The 27510-nt window shown below is 41.4% G+C and overlaps 1 protein-coding gene across 4 annotated transcripts in view; it reads left to right on the top strand.

Moving 5' to 3' along the window:
- The first annotated feature begins 8915 nt into the window (after nucleotides 1–8915).
- CD99 (CD99 molecule (Xg blood group)) overlaps nucleotides 8916–27510 on the top strand; it is a 30665-nt gene continuing 12070 nt past the window's right edge. Inside the window, exon 1 of one of the 4 annotated variants that reach the window (XM_042042250.1) lies at nucleotides 8916–9112. In XM_042042250.1, coding sequence (XP_041898184.1) covers nucleotides 9052–9112 — 61 coding nt within the window. In that variant the 5' untranslated portion in view covers nucleotides 8916–9051. The remainder of the gene's footprint in view (nucleotides 9113–27510) is intronic. The other 3 variants (XM_042042258.1, XM_042042268.1, XM_042042278.1) reach the window with 3 other exon arrangements.

The following is a 27510-nucleotide window of genomic DNA, read 5'->3' on the forward strand; positions in this document are numbered from 1 at the left end:
AAACATTCTAAACATCTGCTTTTTCCTGGTGGTATCAGTTTTGTGGTGGCAAATTCCCCCAGCACCAGAATGTAACACAGATGAGGCTCAGTGTGCTGCATGCTCCTGCTCACACAACCTCTGCAAAGATGTTGCAATAAAGCTTTGGTCAGCTTTTCAGCTGTGCTAATTTCAGCTGTGGAGGCTGAAACGTATCCTTCCTGCTTCTGTATCCAGGAAGACAGAAATTATGTTTATGCTACCTGTGGTTTGTTCAGGTCATCCAATGCATCTGCATTAGGTGTTTCCAAGGACTGCACCAGACACATTTTATCTTGTTTAAAAAATTAGAGCTAAATTTTGGAAGTTTCAAGGGTGTCAGTCCACTTGTAGAGCTTGTAGGAAAGAAATTAGAAGAAGAGATTTTAGTGTTTCAAGATCACAAACCAGGAATAGAAATAGAAATCTCAATTCGTAATCTCCGTATTTGCATCACTAAACAATCAGTGTCTTTGCTCAGAATGTGGAAAGTCCTCTTTGAACCTTTATACAAACCAAAAATAATTTTGTACATTCTGTACTCTAATATAAAGGCAGTGGAGGTCTGCAGGACTGGGCTCCTTTAATTATAAAAAGACAGCTCATTCCCCATAATCACATTGCCTCACAGAATATTCACAGAGACGCTAAGGGCACCTTTCTCTGCCTCTCTGCAGTGTTCGTCTAAACCACAGGCCACAGCTGTCCCCAGTGTCCCATTACATGGTAGTTTCCTATAGGAACCCATGCTAACAGGATGCATATGGAGGGAAGGGACTGAGGTGGTAAAAATATATATTTGGCACACAAAGCACAGATGTGAACACACATTTAGTTCTTACTAATGTGCAGGAAGAAAGTAATTATAGACTTCTGTAATATTTTGCATCTTTGAAAAGATTCTCCCTGGCACATATATCACCAGATGCTGACTAGAACTGGGGACCATCTATAATAAAATATATAATTATGGCAGAAATGCCCTTCACAGATGCATAAACTTTACTGCCCTTCTGATATATAAGCTATGATCAACTGATGTGTTCCACTTTCTTATCTGGTTTTGAAGTGCTGAAGTCTGTCACTTCACTCAACACAGTCCAGGCTGAAGCATAACAAACCATACTAGTCATTAGGGTTTGGCAACAAATGAGATGCAATGTAGTCAATAGCAATGCAAGACCCCATCAATATGCATTTGTGCTTTTGATCCCTCCTCCACATCTGATATCACTATGTAGTTTTAGCTTTTTTTAAATCTTGGCAAGCATATAGCTTCAGATTTTACATTAGAAGGCTGCAGGGGAAGGGTCTGCAGTTAATCTCTCTCCCAACATGTTCTCCTCTCTGACTTCATAGCACCAGACATAGCTGGGGGTGCTTAACATTAAAGCTGTGGTGAATTCCTTTGCTGGCTCCTGTCTAGTGCTTTCAGCTGACAGCAAGGGAAAGTCTAATTGACTCTTCCAATTACTCAGATGCAGAAGAAGGAGACAAGGCAACAAAATGAAACAGTATATGGGGAAAAGAAGGTAAAGCAATGATAAGAATGGCAAAGAATAATAACTAAGATTTTTTAACTTGGTAAAAACAAGCCCCATAAGCGAAAATCTGGCTCTATCAGTACCAGTAAGACCTCATTCCAATTCCCCACTCCACTCCCCAAAAAAAAGGCAAGAGGATTTGCTGTCATTTGTTTAAGCTTTCTGATAGCACTCTGAGCACTTAGGAAAACAGCAGCATAAAAATAAATGAGTCACAAAAATGGATGTGGGAATGACAAATGCATGAGCTATTTTTCTCAAGTGATGCCTGCTTTCCACGTTTCTTAAATTCTGTGGAGAAGTTATTCACAGCTAGTGTTCCCAAGGCAGGAACAGTTATTCTAACTTGTTTTGTGAACTCAAATTTTATGTGTTCAAATGGAAAATGCTGTATTGTTTGACTTAACAGCTTTTCCTAAATTACACAGGCAGGAAAAGGGGGTGTTCCAGCTGTGTGGTTTGTATTTCACATGCATACCATTTTGCCATTTTGCCTTGTATTTATCTTCTTTTTTTTGTTTTTAATTTTGCAATGCAGTAAAATGTAGACAATCAAGAACATTATCATTTTACTTTAGAAAGCTGCACTGTCTTTTTTTCTTTAGATAATAAGAGGAAAATATTATAAAAAAAACTGTTGTGAATGTTCTTGATCAGAATTAAAGTGTAGATCTGCCTCCCCAGATCTCAGCATTAGCAACAAAACCACATATAAATATGTATATATTTATTCATAAGATATCCTTTAAGGGGAAAAAGAAAGAGAACTTGAACTATTTAGGCTTACTAAGTGCCTTTCTGTTATATATATATGCCTTTTTTTTTTTCTTTGTGGCTGTTCAAAGGGAGACGGGCAGAAATGAAAAGGAAGCAAATAATTAGTAGAGAATTGGAGGAAAAACTATTACCCTCTGTAGTCTGGAGGAAACCCCCAACCTACAGTTTTACTCTTGGCCTTCAACTAAATTTAAATTACTAGTTTCCAAAAAAAAAAAGTCTAAATATGAATCAACTGATTAATTAATGAAATATATTATTGCTCCTTGCAAATTAAATCATGTAATAATTTTAACTGCTTTGAACTTCTTCTCAGCTGGACCACAATATCACTATCAGTAACTCCTCGACTCTCTGCTTTCTCCACACAAACATCTAGACTTCCCTATCATTACGCCCTTCTTTCCACCACTGTGGTACAGACTGCAAGGGAAAGGATACTAACAGCCCTCCTCTGGGAGCCAAACTCAGGAAATTAACTTATTTTCACCAACAAAGTGCACAGGAACAGCCATGTATTTCTGTGTCATGACCCAAAAAAAAAGCTCTCTGGGCTGAGGAGGGAACCTCATGAGCTGGCTGATCGGCATCATGGAGCACAAAGATACAGACTGTCATTTGCTCCTAAACAGGTGATGAGATAAACCACAAGAAAGATCTTAAAGCAGGAAATCCACTCCGATGCTGAAAATTATTTTCTAAATGAGAATTTAAAGTTCTCAAAGGGAAATAAGAAAAATGGTTTCCTAGCCATCTTTTGAAGCACCCACCCCATTAGGGGGACATTTGACTATTTGGATTCATTTGTTCCTCAGACCATGCATGACTAGCAATGTGTTTAGTTCTCTTGTGTGTGAGATCAGATAGATTCTGGGAATTCCCATATTTAAAGCACTGCAAGTTTCTCACAGCCATGATTTTGCATTCATGTTTATAGCTATGTCTTTTCTAGAATAGTGTCTTCCTGTCTTCATGAACAGGCACCAAATTGAGCATCTTTCCCAACGCATGCATGACTTGAGTTTCTTTTGGTCACTGAGTCCGTAGCCAGGCTGCGCAACGACAAAGACCACTGTCTTTCAAACTGTGCTAGGGCTTGAAGCATAAATTTAAAAGATTTAATCATAGAATGGTTTAGATTGGAAGTGATCTTAAAGATCATCTAGTTCCAACTCCTTGCCATGGTCAGGGACACGTGCTAAATCAGGTTCCCCTATCCTCTCACTACAGTCCCTGATGAAGAGTTCCTCCCCCTCTTTCCTATAGCCCCTTTAAGGCTAAGGCAACAACTGTACGCTTCATAACATACTGGAGCAGCTGCAACACAGGAATAAAATAGTTTATTCCTGTCAGGCTGTAGATGGCTGAAGTTGCCAACAGCATTTGCCACAGCATCTTAATGAAGGCGATCTAAGCAAGGAATACAGAGAGGTTTTTGTTTTATCAGTGGAGCTCAAAAGATTTTGCCCTGATGTGATGCATCTTGCCTGCTTTACAAAAGTCATTACGAACAAAATGCCTTCACAAATGGCTGCTAAATTCTTGCCATGATTGTCAGATCTGCTGGCCTCTTTCAAGAACCCAGCTACACCCTCACCGTGTTTACGAAACTGAGCAGTCACATAACCCATCCTACATAACAGAGGTGGAGATACAGAAGGCAACAAACCATGGAACAATAATTAGTTGTCATTAAACCTTAGCTTTATTCCCTGTTCTAAATCAGTTCTTTCGTCCCGGGTCATCAGCACAGCACATTATCTGGGATTATCTCAATGGACATTCCTAAATCCTGGTCATTTTAATGTTCATGCAGTTGGCACCAAACTAACAGCCCCTCAAAGGCCACTGATCCAGCTCACGTCTGGTGCAGGTGGCCTTGTAGCCCACACTGCAGGAGGCTTCAGCTGAATGGATCAGAGGCCATGCGAGAAAGAAAGCCCTAACAAGCCCTGGTTACACAGTGCTCCATCCCTGAGGCAGTGACATGTATGACTGCTTCCTTCCATTCTTACAGGAAAGCTGTTTTAGGAAACTTGATTCTGAAACAATGAGACATGCAGCCTTGATCTTGAATGGAAGATTTTCAAGAATAAAGGAACCTTCTCCTTTTTTTTACTGTCTAGACAATGTCAGTATTGGGAATACCACAAGCATTGCTCTGTTACTGAATATGAAGGCATTCCAACTCTGTTTCACTTCTTGTGAATATAACAGTTTATGACAGTGAGCTATTTTTCCTTTGAGGAGAAAATGCAAATTGGAACAAAAGTCTTAAATAGGAAATGTTTAGATAATATGGCAAATGGCAACGGTATCTGAGCAACTAAAACATATACTCACATGTTTCTGTTTTATAGAATAAAACACCCCTAATATATGTCAGGAGTGCCAAAATCACATTCATTTAGACTTGGAAGGATGCAGCTCAATCAAACAGTGTAAAATCAATGTGGCACTTACCTGTTTAAGAACTGCTTCAGTCAGTTTTCTCTTTCTCTCTGAAGACCAGAGACAAGCAGAACGTAGCATCAGGAGAAATAACATACAAAGCATAAAGTTATCATCTTAGTTATCATCTTAAAATTTAATTATTTTGTTCTTAAAACAAAAAGAAAGAAAAAAAATTGGACATCAGAGGTTTTTTCAAAAGGAGCAAACATTTCATTACTAAAATGTCACTTTGCCAAAAAGAGAGGAAAGGTATTACAGATTTTCTTTTCAGTAAGTTAAATATTTACATTAAAATAAAAGATGCTTAAAATATTCAAAACAAAGCTTCATGGTAACATGCAGAGGATTTTTTTTTTTTTTTGAAATGGGTTGTGCATGAAAAACAGTATCTCTCTGTTTCAGATAAAATAAAATATTAGTTAAAAAATTCTTTTAAGATAAATAAATTATTTCCCTTATGGAACTAATCTTTGATGGCATCCATGTCATAAAAGAGTGGTTACTTTATAAACAACTTTTTGCCTAATGTCTCTTCAAATGCAGATAAGTATGCAGAGAAATTATCTATAAAATCATATTTCTTTTTATGAACTGTTATGAAAAAAAAGTGTAATATACTTTGGACATAGAAAGGTATTTGGATAGTTACTGAAAGACAAAGACTGACAAAACAAAGTACAAAAATATGTGGGGAGAATCTGAAAAGGAAACAATACCCAGCTGGTATTTATAGTAGGAGAAATGGGCTGAGCTTTAAAGGAGATGGGCTCTCAGTTGCCATAGACCTTGGTGCCAAACTATGAAAGCCAGTGCTGAAAGTCATGTAAGCACACTGCAATTATTGCTGCTATTGGAGGGAACAAGAGGTACCAACAGAAAGAGGACATTTACTGCAGGAAAAGCTGAGGTGGTAAAGATCAGGTAATTAGCCTTTGTAGAAGTTATTTAGGATCACCTGCAGAAAGTCCTTTCTGAAGCAATATTTGTTATCAAGCAGCTGATTGTAGAGGAATCTAGTCTGCTTCCTTGGGAAGAAACACTTAGGCTAGAGTATCTCAATGCCTGCAAGGCAGAGAGCATTGGAAAATAGCTACCAAGAGGGGAGCCTGAAGATATTCTGGAGCCTCTTTGGACTCTTTTTTATTCTGAATATATCCTTAGAATTGGAAATACTACTGTCACTTTAAAAAACAAAACCCAAAATCCAACCAAACAAAAACCAAACAAAACTGATATAATTTTTATAATTTGTGACCAAAGATCAAATAGGGCTTAATTATGTTTTTAACACATTCTTGATACTTAACCCTTTTTAAAAATAACCATGATTGTATTGACTGACTATAACACATTGGTTTGTTTGTGGCTCTAAAACTCCATTTACTGATAAAATTACAGGAAACTTTGCTGGTGGAACTAGCCCCTTCTCACAGCTCAAGATGAAAACATTGGGAGAAAATAAAGTGTTATATTTGACTTTTAGTTAAAAATACATACTAATGTAAACATTTATATCCTCACAGCAAGAAAAAACCTAAAGATCAGAGCTCATGCTTCAGTAGATGCCATGACAGAAACCAGAGACGAAACCCTGCCCTTCAATTTGATTTCCAAATGAGTAAAAAACATGAGATACATATGGCAAATACTCTTCTAGTATGTCCTGTTAGATGGAGCTACAGCATTAACACACCCAAATATGCTCCTTGGATGTGTGTGTTCTTGGCCTCACAAAAATTGCACCTGAAATATAGTCATTACAGAGTATTGCCAAATTCTGGTGAATTGTAAAAGCAAAAAAGGCAAAATAATTTCCAGGGTTATTTTCATACCAATTTTATACTAGTAAGTGAACACAAGTATGAATCAAAACATGGTTTGCCAGTCCTGCTCATCTCCTTTCTTTTTTCCCCAGTGCTGTCTTTGTTTGTCTGCTTCACCCTCCACAGACGGTGGCTGTGGCCCTCTGATGGCAAAAGGTGTCTCTGGGGGATAGAGCAGGAAGGTTTTCACTGCTCCATGAAGATCTGTTTTTTAGCAATTAAAAATCTATTTGTCTTTCCTTTGCTTCTTTGGACATCTGGAGAGTTATGATGTTTCTGGCAAGGTTGAAAACTCATAGGTAAAAGGGGAAAAAAGTTAGGGTGAGGTAGTAAAAGAGCTACAAGGATCTTATTTCAGAAGAGGAATTGGGGGAAACTGAGAAGAAAGAACATTTACCTTCATAGCTCAGAGATAGCTCTTCAGCTGTGCACACCACAGATTGTGTTCAAGTTTGAACAGTTTCACCTGGGTTTACAACCTCCAGCCTTCATTGTGATGCTGTATAAGGCACATTTTTTCTTCAGGTCAAACCACAGACCATGCATGTCTTTTTAAGTTCCTGTTTTTTTAGAAAAAAGCCATAAGTCAACCTTGTCTCCTTCCACGGCATCTTCAGATCAGGAAAATGCCCAAGCTATCTGCAGAGACTTCCAGGTAGAGGCTATGGACAGGACAGAGACACAGTAAAAGACCTGATAGGACAACCATTGCAGGCTGGGCAAGAAAAGGATATGTGGTATTGGAAGAAGTGGGTCTCAGATTATGACTATGACTCAGACAATAAGAAAACCTGCCTTATTGCTAAATTATTTTGATTTTTACAGATGAGTTGGCTTTAGATGTGAAACAACAAACCACATAGAAGAGCTGGTAACAACAAATCAGGAACTTCATTTTCACAAAATACCAGTGAAATTTTCAGATCACAAGATTAGTAAGACTGAAAAAAAATTACCAGATATTTATAAATCTGGAAAATTTATTAGCCATAAAGTGGCTAGTACCAGCTAGTTGTGCCCCTTCTAAAGGATTGAACCAAGTGGAAAACACAAGCTCTAGTACAAGGCAGAGTTATTTCATGCCTGCTCTGACAGGAAATTGCTTTTACTTCATCTGAAGATGGCAGCTTTGATGAAGGGTGATTTTAGCAACAGGAAGCTACACGGAGGGCCCTGACCTGACATGGTAATGTCCGTGAGATAGCTAGGTTTTCTCTGTCAGCACTGCAGTTCTTGGGCAGGAGGTATGTTTTGGGATGATGTGATTAAAGAAGTGTGCAGTAGTCTGAGGAGTACCAATTCTTGTTCTTTTTGGCAAGGGACCAACTTCTTAGGTGATTCTTAACAACAACCATAAACACTCTGTTAAAGGACATCCTTTGAGCAATGCTAATAATTTCCTGTGTATGTGCACATAGCATTGATGGCAAGATCCATACTGATGGATTACACAATGCATGTGTACATATCAATCTTACCTTCTAGGCTTGGAGTCTGGCAAAAATGGTAGCTGCTAACCACAACATAATGCCAACTTCAATACTACTCCTGCAAAACTCAGATATTTTAATGAAAAAGCTTAATTTAGAACACTGTATAATTTAAAGTGTTTTTATTACTACAGTTAAACTCTTATGCCTTAGGGTAGATCTAAAAGTGGCCTGACTAGGCACTGTCAAAGAAAAAAAAGAAACCCCCATTAATTTATGAACTGGTGACAATGACTTGACATTCCACTTTTCCGGCTGGCAAGGTCTTACACATGCTAAATAACAGGTATGGACCTCTCTACGGAAAGTACCGGCCTATGACCACTGAATCCAAGTCAGCTGCGTATCACCAGCTACCTTCTAAATCATACTGTGTGTGTCGCTGTACTGTTTATCATCCAGTCAATAACCAATGCATACCTGGCAAGTGAAAAACCAGGATTTGGGGAGAGAGTATTTTTCATACATGCCCCTCAACACAGCGCAGCACAAGTGTCAATATTGTTCTGACCATGACCTGCAGCAGAAGCAGCGCTTCAGGCTGCTGCCACAACGTTTGGACACACCAGTGCTCAGCTGAAGGCATTCAATATACACACAGTACAAAAAGGCTCCTTTCGAAGCCCCGCTCGGTTCGCGGGCAGGCTGCGCGGCAGCGGTCAGGGCTCAGCAGCACCGCGGTACCCCGCTCCCTCTCCATCTCGGCCCACAGTGACAACCCAGCTCCCGGCCTCAGCCGGCGGGGCCTGGGGCTGTCCCAGCTCCGCAGCTGGAAGGAGGAGCCCCGGGGCGCGGCGGCGGGAGCGCGGTGGGGCGGTGTCCCGGCCCCGGGGCGGTGCCGCCCTCGGCGCCGCTGGAGCAGCTGCGGCGGTACCGGGAGCGTCTGTCGGGCAGCGGGCGGTGTGTGTGTGTCTGTGTGTCTGTGTGTTTGTGGGGCGGACAGCCATGCGGCGCTGGAGGCTCCTTCTCTTCCCGGTGCTCCTCGCCGTCCTGGTCTCCGTCAGAGGTGAGGAGAGGTGGGAGTTGAGGAGCGGTCCTGCCGCGGCTCGGGAAGGGAGCGCTCCCCTGCCCCGAGTCCCTGGGGCGGGGGCCGAGCGCTGCCGCTCCGCACGGTGCGGGCCGGCGACGCGGTCCCGGGACGGAGGCGGGCGGGTCCCCGCTTGGCCGTGTCTGCCCGTCTGTCCAGAGCAGGGAAACGGCGCTCTCTCTCTCCAGCCCTTCTTTTTTTTTTTTTTTTTTTTTTAAATAATCTCATTTAATCGCTGGAAAACTATTCCTGAGCTTTCCGCCCCCCTTCCGCACTGGAACTGACTGGTTTAGCATCTGCGGTCAGTACGTCGTCCTCGCCCCAGTAGGATGCAGGGGGGTCCTTGAAGTGGGTTTCAAGTCGTGGGGAGCTCGGCTGGAGTGCGGCTTCCATTTTAGGAAAGAAAGCGGAGCTACGGGAGTCCCAGGGCATCGGATAGTTACTCACCAGAAAGTCTGCCGTCACACGACAGCCTTTTAAAAAATAAATGTGGCAAAACCGCAGGGTAAAACACGCTGGTAGTTTCCCTGAGAAACTTCACATTCCTTCTGTATTTATCAGGGACGATTTTCCTGAACCCTGATCAAAAAAGTGCATATGTAATAGCACATTGGTATTTGGTAAAAAGAAACATTTGGGGGTGGGGAAAGTAGCAAAGTACGTAGTTTTTTTTTTCCAGGCGGAGGACTGCTGAACTGGAATATGCAGCCCATACTGTCATTTCCCATTTATATGACTTGTTTCTAAGACATCTCTTTCTTCTTTTACTGTGTTAGTAAGCACATTTGCTGCTATGTCTATGGTATTTTCTTTCGGGTACTTCATAAAACCAACACTTCTAATCTTATATATCTACCTTTTCACTGTAGAAGAGAAGGAAAAATGCATGTTCCTAACATTGATTGGAAGCTGTAGATAGTGCACATATGATGCCAGATAAGCAGTTTGACAGCAAGCCTGCTTGAATTCAGTTCTGCTGTGGCCCTGTTGTGGTCTTGACTTGTCGGTTAGCAAAGCTGAGCTCTTGGAAAAATAGTACCATTTTTACAGAAACCACCTTTAAAACTGACAGAGAACTCAGGCTGCTTATATTTATCATCTTAGTACTTGGTGGAAAACTTCCTCCTTACTAATGCAAGCAGTTCTCACAGTCATGGACAGCAAGATCTTTGCTGTGATGCTCTTAATAAATGGAAGTATTTTGGGCCACTGAGAAATAGTCTTTCTAAACTTTTTGCCAGGAAGTGTGGAGATGTAAAGAGATGTCTGGATTCTGCTTTACTGGAGGGAAGGGGCACAGCAACTGCCTCTAGGGGTCTTGTTTTGAATTCTGAGGAAAATGATACTACATTTTAAACAGATTATTTTAGAAAGCTAGTTAATTTATATGAGTACTGGTTAATGTCAATAATGCAACTGAGTAGATAGGTTATAATTCCTTTGGACACTTTTTCCTTAAACCAAACGTGTAAGAATTTGAGAACTGCTGAGAATGTCAGCCTGGGGAGGGTGGGGCCCTCCAGGGGAATTTCAGATTTGTGCTCGTGCAATCTTAAATGACAAAGGCAAAACCTGAATTACATGCTTTTGAAAAACTTAATTTCACTGTTGGTAGGCTGTCTGTAGCCTGAATTTGCAGAACTCCTGTAGAAAGTTAAGTGTTTTGCTTTACCAGCTGTTCAGGTGTCGTGCAACTGTGTGGAGGTGAGTGGTTTCGATTCAAGCAGAAGAATCTGTGCTCCAGACTGATAACTTCATATTGGATCATCCATTTTAGGCACAGAAAAGTTGTTAGTGTGAATAATAGTGAAACCAATATTCAACATATCAACAAGGATTTGAATGCATTATTAAGCAAGGGTGAGCTGTGTAATTTGAACTTGCTTGGAGAAAGAGCACACGGTTTTAACCTCAAAGCTGGTATTCAAGTGTTGTCTCATGTGCCAAGTATGAACTCTGCCAGTCTGGCAGAGCTGGAGTTTAGGTACCATTGGGGCTGTATCCATAGGGAGGTTGAATGCGAGTTTTTCTATCGCCAGTTTCTATAGGCAGTCTGACATCTTTCCCCTGCTGAGGAGTGGTATCTCTCTGTTTCTCTTCCTCCTTTGTTTGGTCTGGTGCCCATCGAGGCCTGCACTGAGATGATTCATCTTGGTAAATCAGCAGATGACTAATCTGCATTGAGTTTGCTCTGCAGAGTGTTTGATGGTTGTTCTTGCCAGCATAAGGGAGTGGCAGGGCCTAGCATGGGAGAGTGGAAATGAGGTGTGGGGACAGGGAAGGAAAGGGTAGGAGGCTTTCTGCTGTGGCTGGCTGTGAGGTAGGAGACCAACTCAGCCATCTTATACCTGCAAAATCATCAGGTTAGCCCACTGTCTGATTTGAGGCATGTGGTTTTCAAAATGCAATGCAAGAAAAAGCATTAGGCAGCATGACTTCTGTACAATGTGTATGAAGACCCCAGCAGATGAAGAATCAAACAAAAAACACCCTTACATGATACTCCATGTATGGACTTGATGATAAGTTATGATGATAAGATATGGTCTAAACCAACCTCAGTGATTCTCTGTAATTCTGTGCATGATGAGCAGCAAAAAACTGCTGCATTCAGACACAGGGCTGAAAAGTCTCCCTTATCTACTGGAGAAAGATCAAGGCATGTAAAGCTGTCTGCGTACTGAGGACCTGGAGTTTGGACTCTGGGATATATGGTTTAAGTATCTGTTGCAAGAATTGGGTAGAGCTTGTTGCTTGAAACACATTTGCCAAAAGGACTCCCGGAGGTGAGCAAAATACAGGCTGGAAAATGAGGCACCCATGTTGTAAGATCAGTAGCCTGGGGCGAAATGTAGGTGGAGATCCCTTCTTTCTGAGACCTCTGTAATTAGAGGGCCCTGAGCAAGGGAAGGAGCACTTGTGCTCCTGACTTCTTGATGAGGCAGGTCGGTGTTGAGAGAAATGACTAGTTGGATGAAAGATAGTGAAATGATCCCTGTCTGTAATCCAGTAGATGGAGCTTTCAGCGGGGACAGGGAGGTGCTGCGGGGACTCCTGGAGACTGAGCTCTGCTTTGTGGGCTCTGGAGTTGTTTGCCTTTGAAATCTGATTTTAAAAACCCAAACAAAACCACCACAAATCACCACATAGTTTTCATTGGAACAATTTCAGTAGCGGTGCTAGAGTGCATACATGGCAGCATGAACTTTAAAAGTGCAGCACATGTTTCTCCATCTTTCTATATTCTCTAATGTGAAATAGCTAATAATTATTTTATGTGGTGTTATATAAAATGGCTGCTGCACTGTTACGTCACTGCAGCAATCCTTAAGCTTTCCTTAGGCTGTAACTGTTGGTTACAGTGATTTAATTTGGCAAGAGTTAAGTGTGACTCAGCCTACTGCCATCCAGCCAAGACCAATTTCAGTATTTTCCTGATGTTACTCTGGTTCATATGATTGGGTCGCCTGTGCTTGAGCCTCTTGCCTGCTTTAACTCTTGCTGTCTTGAACTTCTCACTACAATCACCTTGTATTTCATCAGGTGTCATCTGTGTTAGTAAAATGCAATAATAATAGTACTCTCTGGTTAAGATCATTTTGACAGGAGTATTCCTCTTTCTTCTAGCCTTTTGCAAACTGCTTTTGCATCCTCTGGCACAGGAGCTTGCTCTTTGGAGTCTAGTAAAAATGTTTTGAGAGAACGTTACGAGAAAACCAGTCTCAACTCATGGAACTTTTACTTAAATTAGCTTTCTGTCAATTAATACAAACGTCTATTCATGGGTTTGGGAATTGAGAGAAAAAAAGTGATGCATCAAACCCTAAAGGCCCTCCCTCTTCCCTGGTTTTATTTTAAGCCCAAACAACCCTACCCACTCTGTATCAGCTTCCCTGGTTTTCATTGCAGGTTGTGCTCAGCCCATCTTCTGCTCCTTTCCTGGGGTTAAATGCAGAGCAAGAAGGTTGTAAGGAGCTTAATGGTGTCTTCCTGCTGCTCCTTCATGCTTCATGCTGATCTTCCTCTGCTCCTCTTTGCTTTTTGGTGTCCCACCCTCTATGAGGGTCACTTATGGTCCCTCAGACCTGTCACTGTTCTGGTGTGGGTGGCCCTGGCATGAGTGGCCACACTCCCTCAGGGGTATCTTTGCCACAGTACCTCCAGGAAGTCTCCTATTGGCGTGGAACCGCTACTGCCCAGAGCACATCGACAGCCACATATTCCCTCTGCAGTGTCCCTCTGTGAGTCTCTCAAACCATGTCCTCGTGTGTCTCCTGTCCCTGCTGGCTGACTCTTTATGTGTGCTCAAGCAGGAGTACTCTGTGCTCCCATGACCCATTGAAGGTTTGGTGTGCGCTGGCAGTGTCAGTGCCACCATGACACGACTGTAAGTGGCACAGGGCTGTTCATGGCCTCTTCCCGGACAGGGCAGCCTGCTGCTGAAACGCTGCCAAGCCCATGTCCTGTACTTCATTGAACCATACAACAGAATCACAGCATGGTTTGGGTTGGAAGGGACCTTAAAGATCATGTCGTTCCAATCCCCTGCCATGGGCCTGGACACCTTCCACTAGACCAGGTTGCTCAAAGCCCCTTCCAGCCATGCCATGAATACTCCGGGGATGGAACATCCATTCAACATGTTCTTGAGCAGCATGTACCCAAGAATTGTTTGGACATAAATCTTAAAATACTTACATCTTGTGTCTCCAAAACACATGGCATGGTTTTGAAGTAAATTATTTATGGTACATAACAGCACATATCTAATTTCTTTTTCATTTTCTCAGAGGCCTCCTAGTAGGTAATTCCTGGTCCTCAAATGATAAGGACTTCTTTCTTAGAGATTTCAATTGCTGCAGAAGGATAGACACAACCTTGTGTCTCAATTCTGGTGTCCCAGGGGCTGGCTGGTACTCTGTCACCCAGTTGAAATTGGGATAAATGGCTTTCTGCAGGACTGCTATGATGGGTTCCTGCGTTTTTGTTAACTGGCTCCCCCCCAGCTTCATAGAGTTGAGATTCCCTCTTCCTGGAGTGCAGTTTTGAGTGAGACATTGTACAGGTCTACCTTTCCAGATGCCAGGGGATTAGAAGGAATATGATACACCCGCTCTGCTCCACAGTCTTCCCCTCTTTCTTCGACAGCTGTGGTTTCAAGATGATTACTGCTGAGACTAGTCAGGGCTGCATTCTGTCATGCCAACACACACATATGTTTGTTGCATCTAGGGTGCCACCCACCTATGTTATCTTTCCAAGAAGACAATCTTCTAGCAGCCCTTGTCTGAGTTTGCTGCTGCATGGACACCACTCCTACTGGTATTGTGAAGATAAAGGGGGCTGATCTACTTGCCAGGCTACAGGAGGCTGTGTACATGTATTCTCAGGGCCACTGGGGCTCCCAGGCATGTTCTAAGGGGAACAAAGGCCATTGCTTCTGCAAATTCATGGCAGCCTCTTCAGCATATAACTTGTCGCATGCTGGGGCATTTTATAGCCAGAGTTCAGCCTTCTTTGTGTTGATTTACTGGCTTCAGATTAATCAGGTTGGGGAAAGACAGAGATTATCTGGTGCCCATTGCTTAGTACTGTTTTGAAGGTTTTTCCTTTAATCAATATATCATCAATACTGTGGAAAAATTCTCCAGAGATGTTGCTTTGAAGCTTTGTGGATGATGCCATGGAAGATGGTAGGGCTGCATTTCTACCCCTTGTAACAGCCAGTTCCAGATGTATTACACACCATTCCAGGTGAAGGCAGTTGGGGTCTTGTTTCTTCAGCAAGAAGGATTGAAAAGAACACTTCTACAACACCAGTTGTAATATACCAGCTATATTTTTTGGCTTCTGGTGCATGTAAGAGCTGTAGTGGGCCTGGAACTCCATCATTCAAACGTCTGCTGTTTTCTGTCACTCTCCAGTGTGCTTCTGGACAGGCTGAACAGCACTGTCGTAAGGTAAATGCATTTTTAGAGTCTCCCTCCCCTTGTTTTTCCAGGGAGTCAGCTGCTAATTACTTTTTAAATCTCATCCGAGTCCCCTTAATCAGTTCAGTACCTCTTTCAGCAGATTATTTGCATAGCTAAGGTAAGAGCAACTGAGCCTGAGTACCTGCAACATTGCTGGGGTGACTCAGTAGGAGTCCTGTAGCTGGTTCCCTCCAGGACAAAGTACACTGCCTATACCTAGAATGCCTTCATGCCTCATCTGTCCATCTGCAGTGGTCAAGAAAGCCAAGCCCAAGGAGAGTAGGGGCAGTGGCAACAAGTAGGGGCTACCAGCCTTGTCTCTTCAAACTGAGGCTCCCTTGCACTAGAGGTAGGCAGCTATCTTCCCCACTTACTCTATGAGTAACTACTCATTCATCACTACTACAGGGCAATAAGGTGCACTGAGCATCGGTATCCTTTAGGACATGGTGTAGATAGGGCCAAGTGTGTGGCCACCTTACCGAGACAGCCCAATAAATTCAGTTGTCTGCACCTGCTGGTAGTGCAGTAAATTCACATGGATTGTCAGAACAATATGTGGCCCAGAGGCTGGGGCAGGAGAAGGCAGTGGTTGAACTGAGTGCCAACTCAGCCCTCTGCTCACAACTCTGTTACCCCGACACAACTCCAGCCAGCAATGCTGCATCCCTGGAGGACCTTCCATTCAGTTTGGTCATACCCTCTCTTTTTCCGTTCAGGAGCATCTGAATGGAAAAGTAAGTCCCAGCATCCATGACAGGGGCATACAGAATTCCCATTTCCCAGAGCACTGATGGGAACTTGATATTACCCCTGGACTTGCTGCTAATCCTACAGCATGCACCCTGCAAGTTATTCCTCACACAGTGAAGCAGTGTTCCAGTTTGTGTATCTTGCCCTTTGCCTGTCTGTCTGTTTTTTATCAGCTGCTGCAGAAGGTCTCTGTGCCACCTTGCAAAAGCATATAGAGGCAGCAACAGCAGCATTGAGACAGCTTTTCTGCAGACTCAGGACCCATATTGCAAAAGCTAGTGTTTGGAAGGTTGCTTGGTATCATACAAGGTAGTTTTAGTTTACTTTTCACTGAAAAAACCCGAATTGTTTCTCTATATGTTTGTAAATTCTAGTGTGGGAAAGATTTCCCAGCTTGCTGCAGAAAATTTGTTGCTCCTTCCACAGGTACAGTTTTCACCTGAAAATAAATGCAGTGATAGTCATCATAAACTCCTTTTAAGCTGGCTTAGTCTCTGCATTTGATGTGACTGTGAAGCCCAGAATAATAAGATGCACAAGATTGTTTTTACAAAGAATTCCAAAAAGTCATAAGGCAAATTCCTATGAAAGTCCAAGAACTTATTTCTTTGTGGTGTAAGGCCTGTTTACAATAGTTTTTCTAAATATTGAACAGGTTTCTAAAATACAAGACAGTTCCTTTAAAATATATAGTTGACATGTCAAATGCAGGAGTCATTCAAACGTGTTTTGGGAAAAATATAATTTTGAAAGAAAACATTTAGATTTTAAGTCAGGTCTGATCACACAACATCATTGGCTTTATAACAAATGCATTTGGTGTACTTTGTGCACATTTCAGTCACTTGTGAAGCATCCACATACTATAAACATCTAAGAAATGGCATCTTTAACCGTACTTGTAGAATGAAGGCCTCTTGACTGGGACAATAGTTCGTTAAATGCAGATGTTAATTCTGCTCTACTTTTCTCATAGCTTGCATCCTGTAAAACTCCCACTGGATCTCTTCTTGCTTCCAAATTTTTCACAGGAAATGGTATCCATTTCTTGATGTGTGTAAAGTATCCAGAAAGCTCATTTCACTCTGAGCCAAATAGTTTTAATCATGGTAAAATAAAACTTTGGTTTTAGGATAGCAGTTGTTCTTTCATCAGTTAAAAGTAATAACTCAGTATACAAATTAATCTTTCTATGAAGTAGAAGTTCTTTTTGATTAAACACCCATCAGTTTAATTGGTAAAAATCTGATTTTAATTATAAAGCTGTCTTTGTATGCTTTTTTGCTTAATCACAGAAAAATGTTGCTTGTATATTTTCTGTTCGTAAAGAAGTCCAATATTCTGAGGAAAACATAAAGTGAAAATTTTTTCACCTCTGGTATTTCCAGGAAAGCAAATCCAAGCAATATTGGGAGGATTACTGATCTTACAACTGACACAGAAATACTACACTCTAAACCTTCTGTGTTTGGAAGAAGTGCAGTTAGAATGTTTAGACTTACATTTTACCAGTGCGTGTTTGTTCCCTGTGATTTGGAGGAAAAGACTGAACTTATGTGAAGAGGAAAGGAATTAGTGGTGATAGTAGGGGTAGTAGAAGTGAGATGTGAATAAAAAGTAAGTGAGGCGATTGTGTTGGGTAGTATACAGTGTTTATTACAGCTGATGCTATTGTTGGACAAACCGGACAGCTCTAGAGTCACACAAGTCCTTGTTAAATTTAGAAACAAGAAATTTCAGGATAAGCTTTGGGGGAGGGGCTTGGAGAAGCCTATGCAGAAAGCTTTTTTTTACATTTTATATCATTATCCTTCCATCTGCTCATTCTTCCCTCACCTTCAGCTATCCATACCTGTCTGTATTTTTTCTCCTCAACACCAGAAATGCCTTCCTGCCTACTCTGTGTTTCTCATTCCATCCAGGATGCCAGGCATCTTGCAATTGGATCCCGAATTCAGTAGTTGCTTCATCCTCTATTCCCTGCTCTCTCCTTCCCCAAGTTGCAAATGGTTATAGAGATATCTCTTCTTCACCTCAGAGCTGTCGCTGCTTGTCTTAGCCAGCAAGTTTGCAATCTGATTTACAATATTCTTCTTCTCTGTTCTCACAAAAACGTTCAGCTTTCCTTTTTTCTAATTTGGACTTCTGTAAAGGTCAGCTCTTTTCTTTGTATACTAAACAGATGTGGAACTTTTTTCCCTAAACTTCAGGCAAGGCTTGTGATTCTTGTGTGGCTGTAGTGAGCTGACAACTCCTCTGCATCCAGACTTCTCCCTCTCTCTCTCTCCTTCCTCTTCCCTGCCTGCTGTTGCTTCTACTCTATCCCTTGGACATTGCCATTGTATCTTTGTCACTGGCTCCATTGCCAGTCCTATATCTTGGTACAGCTCCTGCAGCTTGCAATTCTTACCTGTCCTGCATCCATTCCTATTGCTTTCCTGTGGTGTTCTATGAAATGATTAAATTTCTAATAAATGAGCAAATTTATAGTGCAAACTGAAGTCTGGCGTGTGTAATGGCAGCCTGCAAGTGATTAACACTGGAACATAAAATCTAGTTTGGTTTTAGGAGGTGATACAGAATCAAAGTGAAGATGATGAAATTAATTCTTAGAGTGGACATGGAGAATTCTTGTTAAAGGTTTTGTCTAAATATAACAGTAGTACTTTCACAAGATGCACTTGAACTGGAAATGCTTACAGTTCCACTGTGAACGCATTCCAGCTGTTTTTCTGAGCTCATGAACACACTGAAACTCCTAAGAACATATCCTTGGTACAAAAGGGAAGATTTGCCTTTTTCCTCAAGTACTAAAGGATAGGAAGTTGAAAGAAAACGTCTCAACCTTCTTTTAAGAAACAAAACTTACGCCATGTTTCTGGCTTGCCGTGTATTTGTGCCAACTCCTAGGATTTGAATCATTGCAAACACTGTGCTGAGTCTGGTTTCCTCAACCCACACCTTCCCCACAGGAAACCCTTGTCATAAAACCCAAAGTCTTCCTCTTCTTTTTAGCACAAGAAGTAGTAGCTTATGTCAAGTACACAGATTGAAAAGCCTGAAGAGTCTTTTTAGCCATAACTGAACAAGCCACAATGAAAATAAAGTCTGGTAAAACAAAGTCAATTTTACTGTTCAGTTAATGTTTCTGGTTAGATTACAGATTTTGTTTGGACTTTACTATTAGTATACAAACTGTATTGAATTGGTAAGGTGACACTGAACTGTGCCATAAATCAAATCCCTCCTGATGGGAGAGAATTTTCTAAGAGTCCTTGCAAGGAGTTTCAAAGATAAACTGAGACTTTTCCTGGAGTTTCAGTGCTGCCGGATAGTTGTTTATTAAGTCTTGCCAGAGGAGCAGAGCCACTAGCGTGACCCAGGCATAACATAGAGCACAGAAAGCAGAAGAAAAGTCTAATTATCAAGATTTACACAGCCTTTTAAAGATAATTTAACCAATAGTTACTAAAAACGTATATTATTTTCACTTTCTTACCAATTATTCAGTAACATGGGCAGGAACTGCACAGTTCTCTATCCAGTCGTTCCAAACTACTTTTACTGCAGAACATGGAGTAGTAGAAGAAGGAGAAGAAGGTGTAGAGAACAACAACAATCCTCCATTTTGATATTTTTTACTCTTATTTATTTACTACAAAGAGAAGCCCAAAACCTCTAAAATTTTTCACCCTGTGACAATCTTACATAGTAGTCTATCACCTAATTCACACCCCTGTATTTTCTAGTTCTTGCCTGATTGTGGGTAATTTTTTCCAAGGTTGGAGGTTAAAACAGTGTTGTTCAGGGGGGTAAGAACCCTTAAAAACAGGCAGAGAAATATTCTTGGCACTCTGGGTTCCTACACTAAGGAAGGTAAAAGAAGCAAGCTGTGAAGTTGTCAGCTTACGAGTATCAGCAGACGTAAGAGTTCTGCTTACTGTGAATCCTCACATCAATGTGCTGCTATAAAAATAACAGTATTCTTGATCTGGCTCTGTACGCATTGCAAGTGTGTATTTCAAATAAACTTTATTTTAAAGAAGGAATATATAAATGTGTTAATTGGTTAATTTGTCCATTAATTTGTTCAGCATAAATTAAAATTTAACTTTTTTTCCTTGATCAGAGTGAGGATTATTTACCAGTCCAGCAGTTGAGATTTTTGGCCCAATGCCTATACCAATTATTACCCAGTGTCTGCTAGATCACAAATTTTGGTTTCTTAGTACTTCTTCATTTCTTGTGGTAAAATTTTACTATGTTTCATCTAATGCAGGTTGCCCTCACCTTTTGCACCCTGAACCTTGCTGCTGCACTTTCTTTTTTTTCCTCTGAGCCCCCCACCACACTGGGAGTACTCTTTCTTCCATTCCTCCCTGCCCCAATCCAAGAGGTTACCAGAGAGGCAGTGTGAGGATGCAGACCGAACAAAATGCTGGTGTTTCCCGACTGTTGTGGAGTGAAGCCTTTAATCTTTCATCTTACACATCTTATCACTGTATAAAGTGTTTTACTGGTTTGGGATGAGCAGAGAAAGCATGCAGCCCTTGAAGTCATGCCCCAGACATCACACGATTGCCCTGAAAACACTTCTCCCTTTCTCTGCACTAGACTGGGCAGGGTACTGAGCTGTAGAAATGCATGTAGAGGTTTGACTGCTTGTGATGTGGCCACTGTTTTGAAGTACATGCTTCAGGCCAAGAGGTTTCACGGATGTCAGTCAGAAAGATTCTTGTCAGGAACTGCTGAAGCTGTTGCTAGATATAAGGGCAGAAAACCTCAAGTAGTAACAAGATTCTTTGAGACTGGAAGAGGGACAGGTGCTGACATACTGGCTTTGACCTTTGGAGGACGTTATGAAAATTTGCAACAGGCCCTTGCCAACTGAGGAGGGGGGCTAGGATGCAAAATGCAGAATTACAAGAGTAAGTACTTGTATGCATGAGGTATACTAGCCAAATTGGGCCGTCCTGAATGTGGTTTTATACATGGTTCTTTTAGCTTTCAAATGTTGAATATAAGACAATTAGACTAGTTGCTAGACACCCACAGTACTGTATACTAATCATATGGAAAGCACCTATATTTCTTGCTGCTTTTCAACTAATCCAGACATTCTTGGAATCAGATTCAATTCAGTTAATTATCTATGATGCCAGCCAATACTGGAAGGGTTTTGAAGAGGTGTTAGAGGGGTTAGGGTGCTGACATTATGTTGGTTGCTCAGGCATGTATTTTATTAACTCTAAGCTTCTAAGAAATAAAGTAAGTATTTACAGCATCAAGCTGTCCTTTGGTTTCCTTTACTTAAGCATCATCAATACCAAAGTGTCCAGTAAAATTCCACTACCACGTTGTGTTGTAATTTAAAATGTGAACTAATATACATTAACAAAATAATATACTTTTATCTTACAAAGACTGATATAATAGTTAGGGAAGGGAACTTATATAACAAGAGTAAATGTGAGCCTTGTGGTCAGAATGCACCTGGTTATGGAAATTCAGGCTATGTGAGTAGAAGCTGCAAGGCTTGTCAGCTTTGTGAAAGCTTAAAGTCCTGTCTGTTGAGCAGCTTAAACTTTGAAGCTGTAGACTGTAAGCAACATGTAATTAAAGAATTTTGGTATCTTAGGCTTACAAAAAGTGATCTACTGACATTTCTTATGCCAAGACAGAACTTCAAAAGTGTCTGAATGCAAAGCAGGTGTGTACTGCCTGCTTGATCTTGGTGACATTTGAGAACAGGTTTTCTAAAACTGCTTCAGAGCTCCTGATCCAACCCCATGACCACAGAGGCAGTGGTGCAGATCAGAGGGGTCTTGGCCCATTGTGAGCCTCCCTAGAGGAACAGTGGTTACACTGAGACATGGGGAGTGGGGCAGGGGTACTCCTTGCCTCTCCAGGAGGTGAAGGACTGGGCTGGCTTCAGCAGGTGCTCTGTTGATGCAAGAGAAGGCAGTGGCTCTCAGGCTGGCCTTGATGACATCAAGTAATGTCGTGTTTAATGCAAAGAGTGAAATCAGTATGGTTTAGGGTTGCTATGAGGAAGGTGCCATGAACTCAAGACCAGTTACCTAGAAGGGTGAAAATTTCAGCATGCAGGAGCAAGAACTAAACAAGCTTTAAATAACTTAGGCAAGGTGATTCAGTCAAACATCTGTGGCCTTTGTCAAGGGTATGCTGCACACAGATGCAGACAAGCCCATGCTTCTGTCTGCCAGTTGTATTTTGCTTTAGTCCCTGAATTGACACAAGAGGTAACTTAGTATTAATTAAAACGCTCACTTATTTTAGTAATGCATTTATGTTTGGTCCTTCATGAAGATGTTAAAGCCATAAATTATAACGTTCAGTCTCCGACAGCATGGAATAATACTTCAGCTCTTTCCAAGCTGCTGTTAGTGTCTTGGAAGCTCTTTTAATCTTAAGGAGAAGCTCTGGGATCTGTGGCTTTTCTGTTTGATGTTGTTTGGCCACTGAGTGCCATCACCAAACATCCCAGATGTAGTTCAGAGGGAAAGTGGTCACGTCCATTATGGGCATGAAGAGTTAAAAACTGTAAGAAATCAGACTGCAGTAGACAACTCATCCCTGGTTTGGTTGTGATTAACATGTCAAGTATTTGCTTTTATTCTTGATATTTGATTGAAGGGATTCACAGGAGTTGTTAGTTTTGCATAGCTCTCTTTTACCCCTTCTCATAAGCAGCTCAGCATTTGGCAGGACTGTTGCCATCATGTTAATTCTCTAGCTTTGCAAGTGACTCAGTTCTTCTGTGTGCTTTCTGCTGATTTAGAGCTATTTATTCTGTCCTCTTATTCCTATGTCAAATCCTGCCCCAGAAAACTCTGCTTGTAGTGCATAAGATCTCTGGGAGCTCCATTGTATTTTCCTACTTTCTATAGCTTAAAGTGGCAACAAAAGTTACCCAGTCCACAGGAAATTTTTAAGCAAGCAAAATTCCCCAAACTGTGCTTCAAAATGTGAGGTTTTTTTCTTCTCCAAATGTCTTATTTTACCCTGTTTTGTTTAAAAACTCTGAAATTGCTAGTTATTTAAGTAAATAATTTTGAATCAGAATACGGCCTTGTAGGCTTTTTAAAAATATGAAATTTCCATTTTTGGACAGAAGAAACAGTAATTTGAATATTAAAATAAATCACAAATAAGTCTAAAACCCTTTGCTAGCAGGCAGATCAGGAAAATATTAGGCCACGTAATTGCCTAACTTTTTACGTATTGTGTTTTCAAGATGGGTGCAAATAAAGTAACTTTTCAGCGAAGCAGCTTTTGGATCACTGTACAAAAAATAAATATGATCATTATTAGGTTAGTCTTACACATTTCTTTGAAGAAGAAATAAATCCTTTTATTGGTTACAGCAGAGATCTAGCTGACTTTAATCCCATTGGTTACATTAGTGAATGTTCCAGATGTGCGGAAAGCAGACACTCCCCCAGATGTAAAAAGTGATCTTTGCTTTTTTTGGCTGATTTACAGCTGTTATCCAAGTTTGGGGCACATTTATTTTAGGTAGGAAGGGGCTTCATTTGCTAAACAGATTTTTATGCAAAGTTTTTTGTTTTCCCCTGCTCTGCAGAGAAACCAAACCTGAAAAGCAGCATTGATATGTGGGTACAGAGTTTGAAACAAACAGTGGGATTTAATTTCAAGAGACTTTGGGCAGGGCTAATTATAAACTGCTGCTTAGCAGTGGGAGTAAACATCTCAACAGCATTGCCTGGCGCAGATATCTTGCCTGTAAACCTGTGCACTGGCTGAGAGGAAGGAGTACAGTTTTAAGTACTTCCACTAGCTGCCTACCTCTGTGTGCTTTTCATGTTCCAGGTTCTCCATTTAAAGCCTTAGAGGTACCGTCCTTATAGTAAGATATGGAGAACCAATTCACCCTTCTCCCAGATTTTTTGTAATTAAACTACCCCTCTTGGTTTTGCCTGCATAGGACATTGAAGCAAATAATTATCTGAATGTGAGCTGAGCAGTAGAAGTCTTCTACTGTACGTAACTAATGCCGATGGGGCAAAACCTGTATTGAAATCAAGTGCTGGTAAGCTTAAAAAACAATTGGAAGGGGTGTGATGTCTATGTTCTCTTATTTAAAGTGTTTCTTGAACAAGTTCCAATGTGTTGGCCTTTTTGTATTTTCTACAGGTTCTGTTATGGTTAGGTGTTGCATATTTCTATTCCTTGTGTTTTCAGTCCCCTGAGAAGAAAGACCACAAGATATGGGAGTATAAAATCCAGTTAGCCAGTTTTTGTTGTGGAAGTTGGAGAATTTGCTTTTTGCCTGAGTTTATGCCTTTGTGGCTACCAAGATCCTTGTCCTGCAAGAGGGCTGCCAGACCTCATGTATACTCCACAGAGATGAAAGGCCTCTTTGAGCTCAAGATTTTTGCGTAGGTCATGAAAAGAAGGGTCTAAGGAGCAGAGCAGACAGAAGTTGGGCAGTCACAGACCATATGAAATTTAACAAGAGCAAGTGCCAGGTTCCATGTCTGGGATTGGATAACCCTGGTTCTCTGTACAAACTGGAGGACGGGAAGCTGGAAAGCAACCTGCAGAAAGAGATCTGGGGGTTTGGGTTGATGGCAAGTTGAACATGAGTCAGCAGTCTGGCAGCCAGAAGGGCCACTTGTGCCCTGGGGTGCATCAAGAACAGCAGTGGTGGCTGCTCGAGGGACGTGGTTGTCCCACTTTATTCTGCTCAAGTCCTTGTGTGCAGTTTTAGGTGCCTTAATGCAATAAACAGGTTAAAACTACTAGAGTGTGTCCAGAAGAGAGTGACCAAGATGGTGAAAGGCCTCAAGGGCAAAACCTACTAGAGTGTCTGAGGTCACTTGGTTTGCTCAGCCTGGAGAAGAGAAGGCTGAGGGATGACCACACAACAGCTTCTCCAAGGCAGGCAACAGAGGGGCCCGTGCTGTTCTCCTCTCCCTGATTACCTCCAAAAGGACATAAGGAAATGGAAGGAAGCTGCCTCAGGGGAAATTCAGATTGGACATTAGGAGAGAGTTCTTACCTGAGAGGATGGTTGGTCACTGGAACAGGTAGGAAGGAATTGGACATGGAACCAAGCCTGACAGTTCAAGGAATGTCTGAATGAGGCTCTTAATTATCTGGTTTATTTATAGTTAGTCCTGTGAGGAGCAGGGTGTTGGACTTGGTGATTCTTACGGGTCCCTTCCAACTGGAGATACTCTTATGATTGTAAGTCAGCCACTGATGGAATAGCAGCTGGTAATGTCCAGCTGTGGGATGGAGACAAGATGACCACTGTCACCGGGTTCATAGGCCTACAACTGGAAGACCAGTTGCAACATGCAGACTGTGGGCACCCTGTGGTGTGCACGGCCCTAGGGAGAGGAGGGAAGGAAGCAGAAGAGCACTGGTATTTTTAGGAAAACAAAATTGAAGCAGTCTATTTCTCAAGTCAGAAAGTTATGTTTGTGGTGATTCATCACCAGTCTCCTTCTTGATGTGTCACCATGCGTATGACTAATAGAGGAACTTTCCAAAGCTCCCGTTGCCTTCTGCAACAGAATGTAAGTGTGACTTACCTAATACTGTAGCAGGAAGTATCTGGGAGCAGCAGCAGGTCTTTGCAAAAGGTCTTTGCAGTCTTACTTGCTTACTTGGATCTCTTGAATACCCTCTAGTTCTTCAGCTAATCAAAACCTATGTTTGCTCTTTTTGTTTTACCTACTGTTTTCCCCCCCAACTAACACAAACTATGTTGGTTACTAGGGACAGCCTGCTGGAGATCTGTCTCTTGAGATCCAGGTATTTGAGCTACAGACATGAAAAGAAAATAGTGTAGATACTTCTGAAGCATTCTTGAATCTGCTCATGCCCCTAGGAGCTAGAAATACCTGCTGTATTGTGCTTTATATGCAGTATAATACATACTTTACTTGTAAATATCTTTGTTTAGACTTACAAAATGTTCATAAGCTTAGTTGCTCTGGGTGTTCCTTAAATCTGTAGAGAGTGCAGCATATTCTTGCTGACTTTTCTTTCTTGGACCCTGATAGTCCTTTATTCTCGTTCTTTAGCTTTATCTCTTATTTTCTAATTACTTATTTCCTGGAACCAGCTGAATCATTACTGAGCTTTTCTCCTTTTAGGCTAAGTCACTGAACTTTTACTTCAGTTGGACCCACCCATACCAAAAGTGGAGTGAGTACATTTATAAAAGCAACTTCTTTAAAGACATAGGAAGGTTTGTCATGAACAGTGGAGAAACACGTTTCTTTGCTGGGAAAGCCAGCTTCCAGCACCTTAGTGTGCAGATTATTGTAATGAGTTCTATAAGCTAAGTTTTGACATTTTTTGCTACATTATCTCGAAAAGTAATGTATATGAGGAGCCTGATATCTTGCTGCATGCTTGGAAAGCAGAATTTTGGTTTCAGAATAGTAATTCCAGTCAATAAAGCATGATTTTTTTTAATCGACTCTCAAATTTGTTTATTCCTCTGTCAAAGCATTTTTTTATATGAGATTGGCAGTCAGCAATCTCATCCTAAATTATTTCTCTGTGAGGCTCATGTGCAAAATCCCTTAAAATAGCAATGTCACTGAAAGCACCCCCTTTTACAAAGGTTTCCTCCTCTTGAGGGAAACTGCTGCAGCTTAAGCCATTCAGAGTTCTTGGACTAAATTTTTTGTTGGCAATGGGAAACTCTTCATATGGCCTCTTTTCTGCTCCAGGTAAAATTTCAGCTGCACCAAAGCATAAAGTTGAGTGTATGCGCTTGTTTTTTCCATCTGCCTGAAGAGAAACAGGGCTCCTGAAATACACACAAACCAGAGTAACGTTCATTGTCTTAGTGATAACACCTTTGACTTTGAGACAGATGGTGTTAACAGTTTGTGATGGTCCCTCCTCTGGGTGCTACTCTGGTGGGGTGTTTTGACTAGTGTGCATCTTTAACAGATTCCTCTGCCTGCCCTCTTGGACTACCAAATTCTGATCAGGTCCTGTCTTAGGCATACGTCCCAGAGGACTGTAGCCTGAGAGGTGTATGTACTTGAGAAAACAAGCAAACTAGAATTCAGGTTTGAGGAACAGCTATGCAAATACCTCTTAAAATTTCTTATGAGTGCTTTGACCTTTTTTTGCCTGTTGATACGGAGGTTTCTTGGTGTAGTCTAACCAAAGGAGTAACTTCAGAAGTGACTGGCATTTGTGTCTTAGCGCCTGATAATTTTACGGAGGTTTATAAAATTGTATTGCAAGTTGATGTAGATTTCAGATAAATGACCTGCAAATATTTTGCATTTTTGGAAGTAGTTTCTCATGAGCTAAGTATCTAAAAGAGCTTGTGGCCTCCATCTGAAATAAAGAACACCAAGTAAAGTATCTTCTTGCTTTCTATTCAAGACCTATACCTACTTATTTTATCCAGGAGATTTTAAATGTGCTTTGCTCGTGCACCACAATAAAGCCATCAATTGCCTCTGTTTCCATGAAAGGGCTTGTCACAGACCAGGCAGGGCTGTCTCCTTTACTTGGCTGTGAGCAAGGTGGTTTTCAGTTCAAATGTTACAGTATGGGAATCACTTCTTAGACTTCAGATTTCAGTTTCTGCTGTAGCAGCTCAGTTGGCCAGACTGCACACTTTTT

The sequence above is a fragment of the Corvus kubaryi genome, unplaced genomic scaffold (genome assembly GCF_017639235.1).
Source record: "Corvus kubaryi isolate FWS band 111438036 unplaced genomic scaffold, C.kubaryi_AGA036_p1.0 133, whole genome shotgun sequence".
In the NCBI taxonomy this organism is placed as follows: domain Eukaryota; kingdom Metazoa; phylum Chordata; class Aves; order Passeriformes; family Corvidae; genus Corvus; species Corvus kubaryi.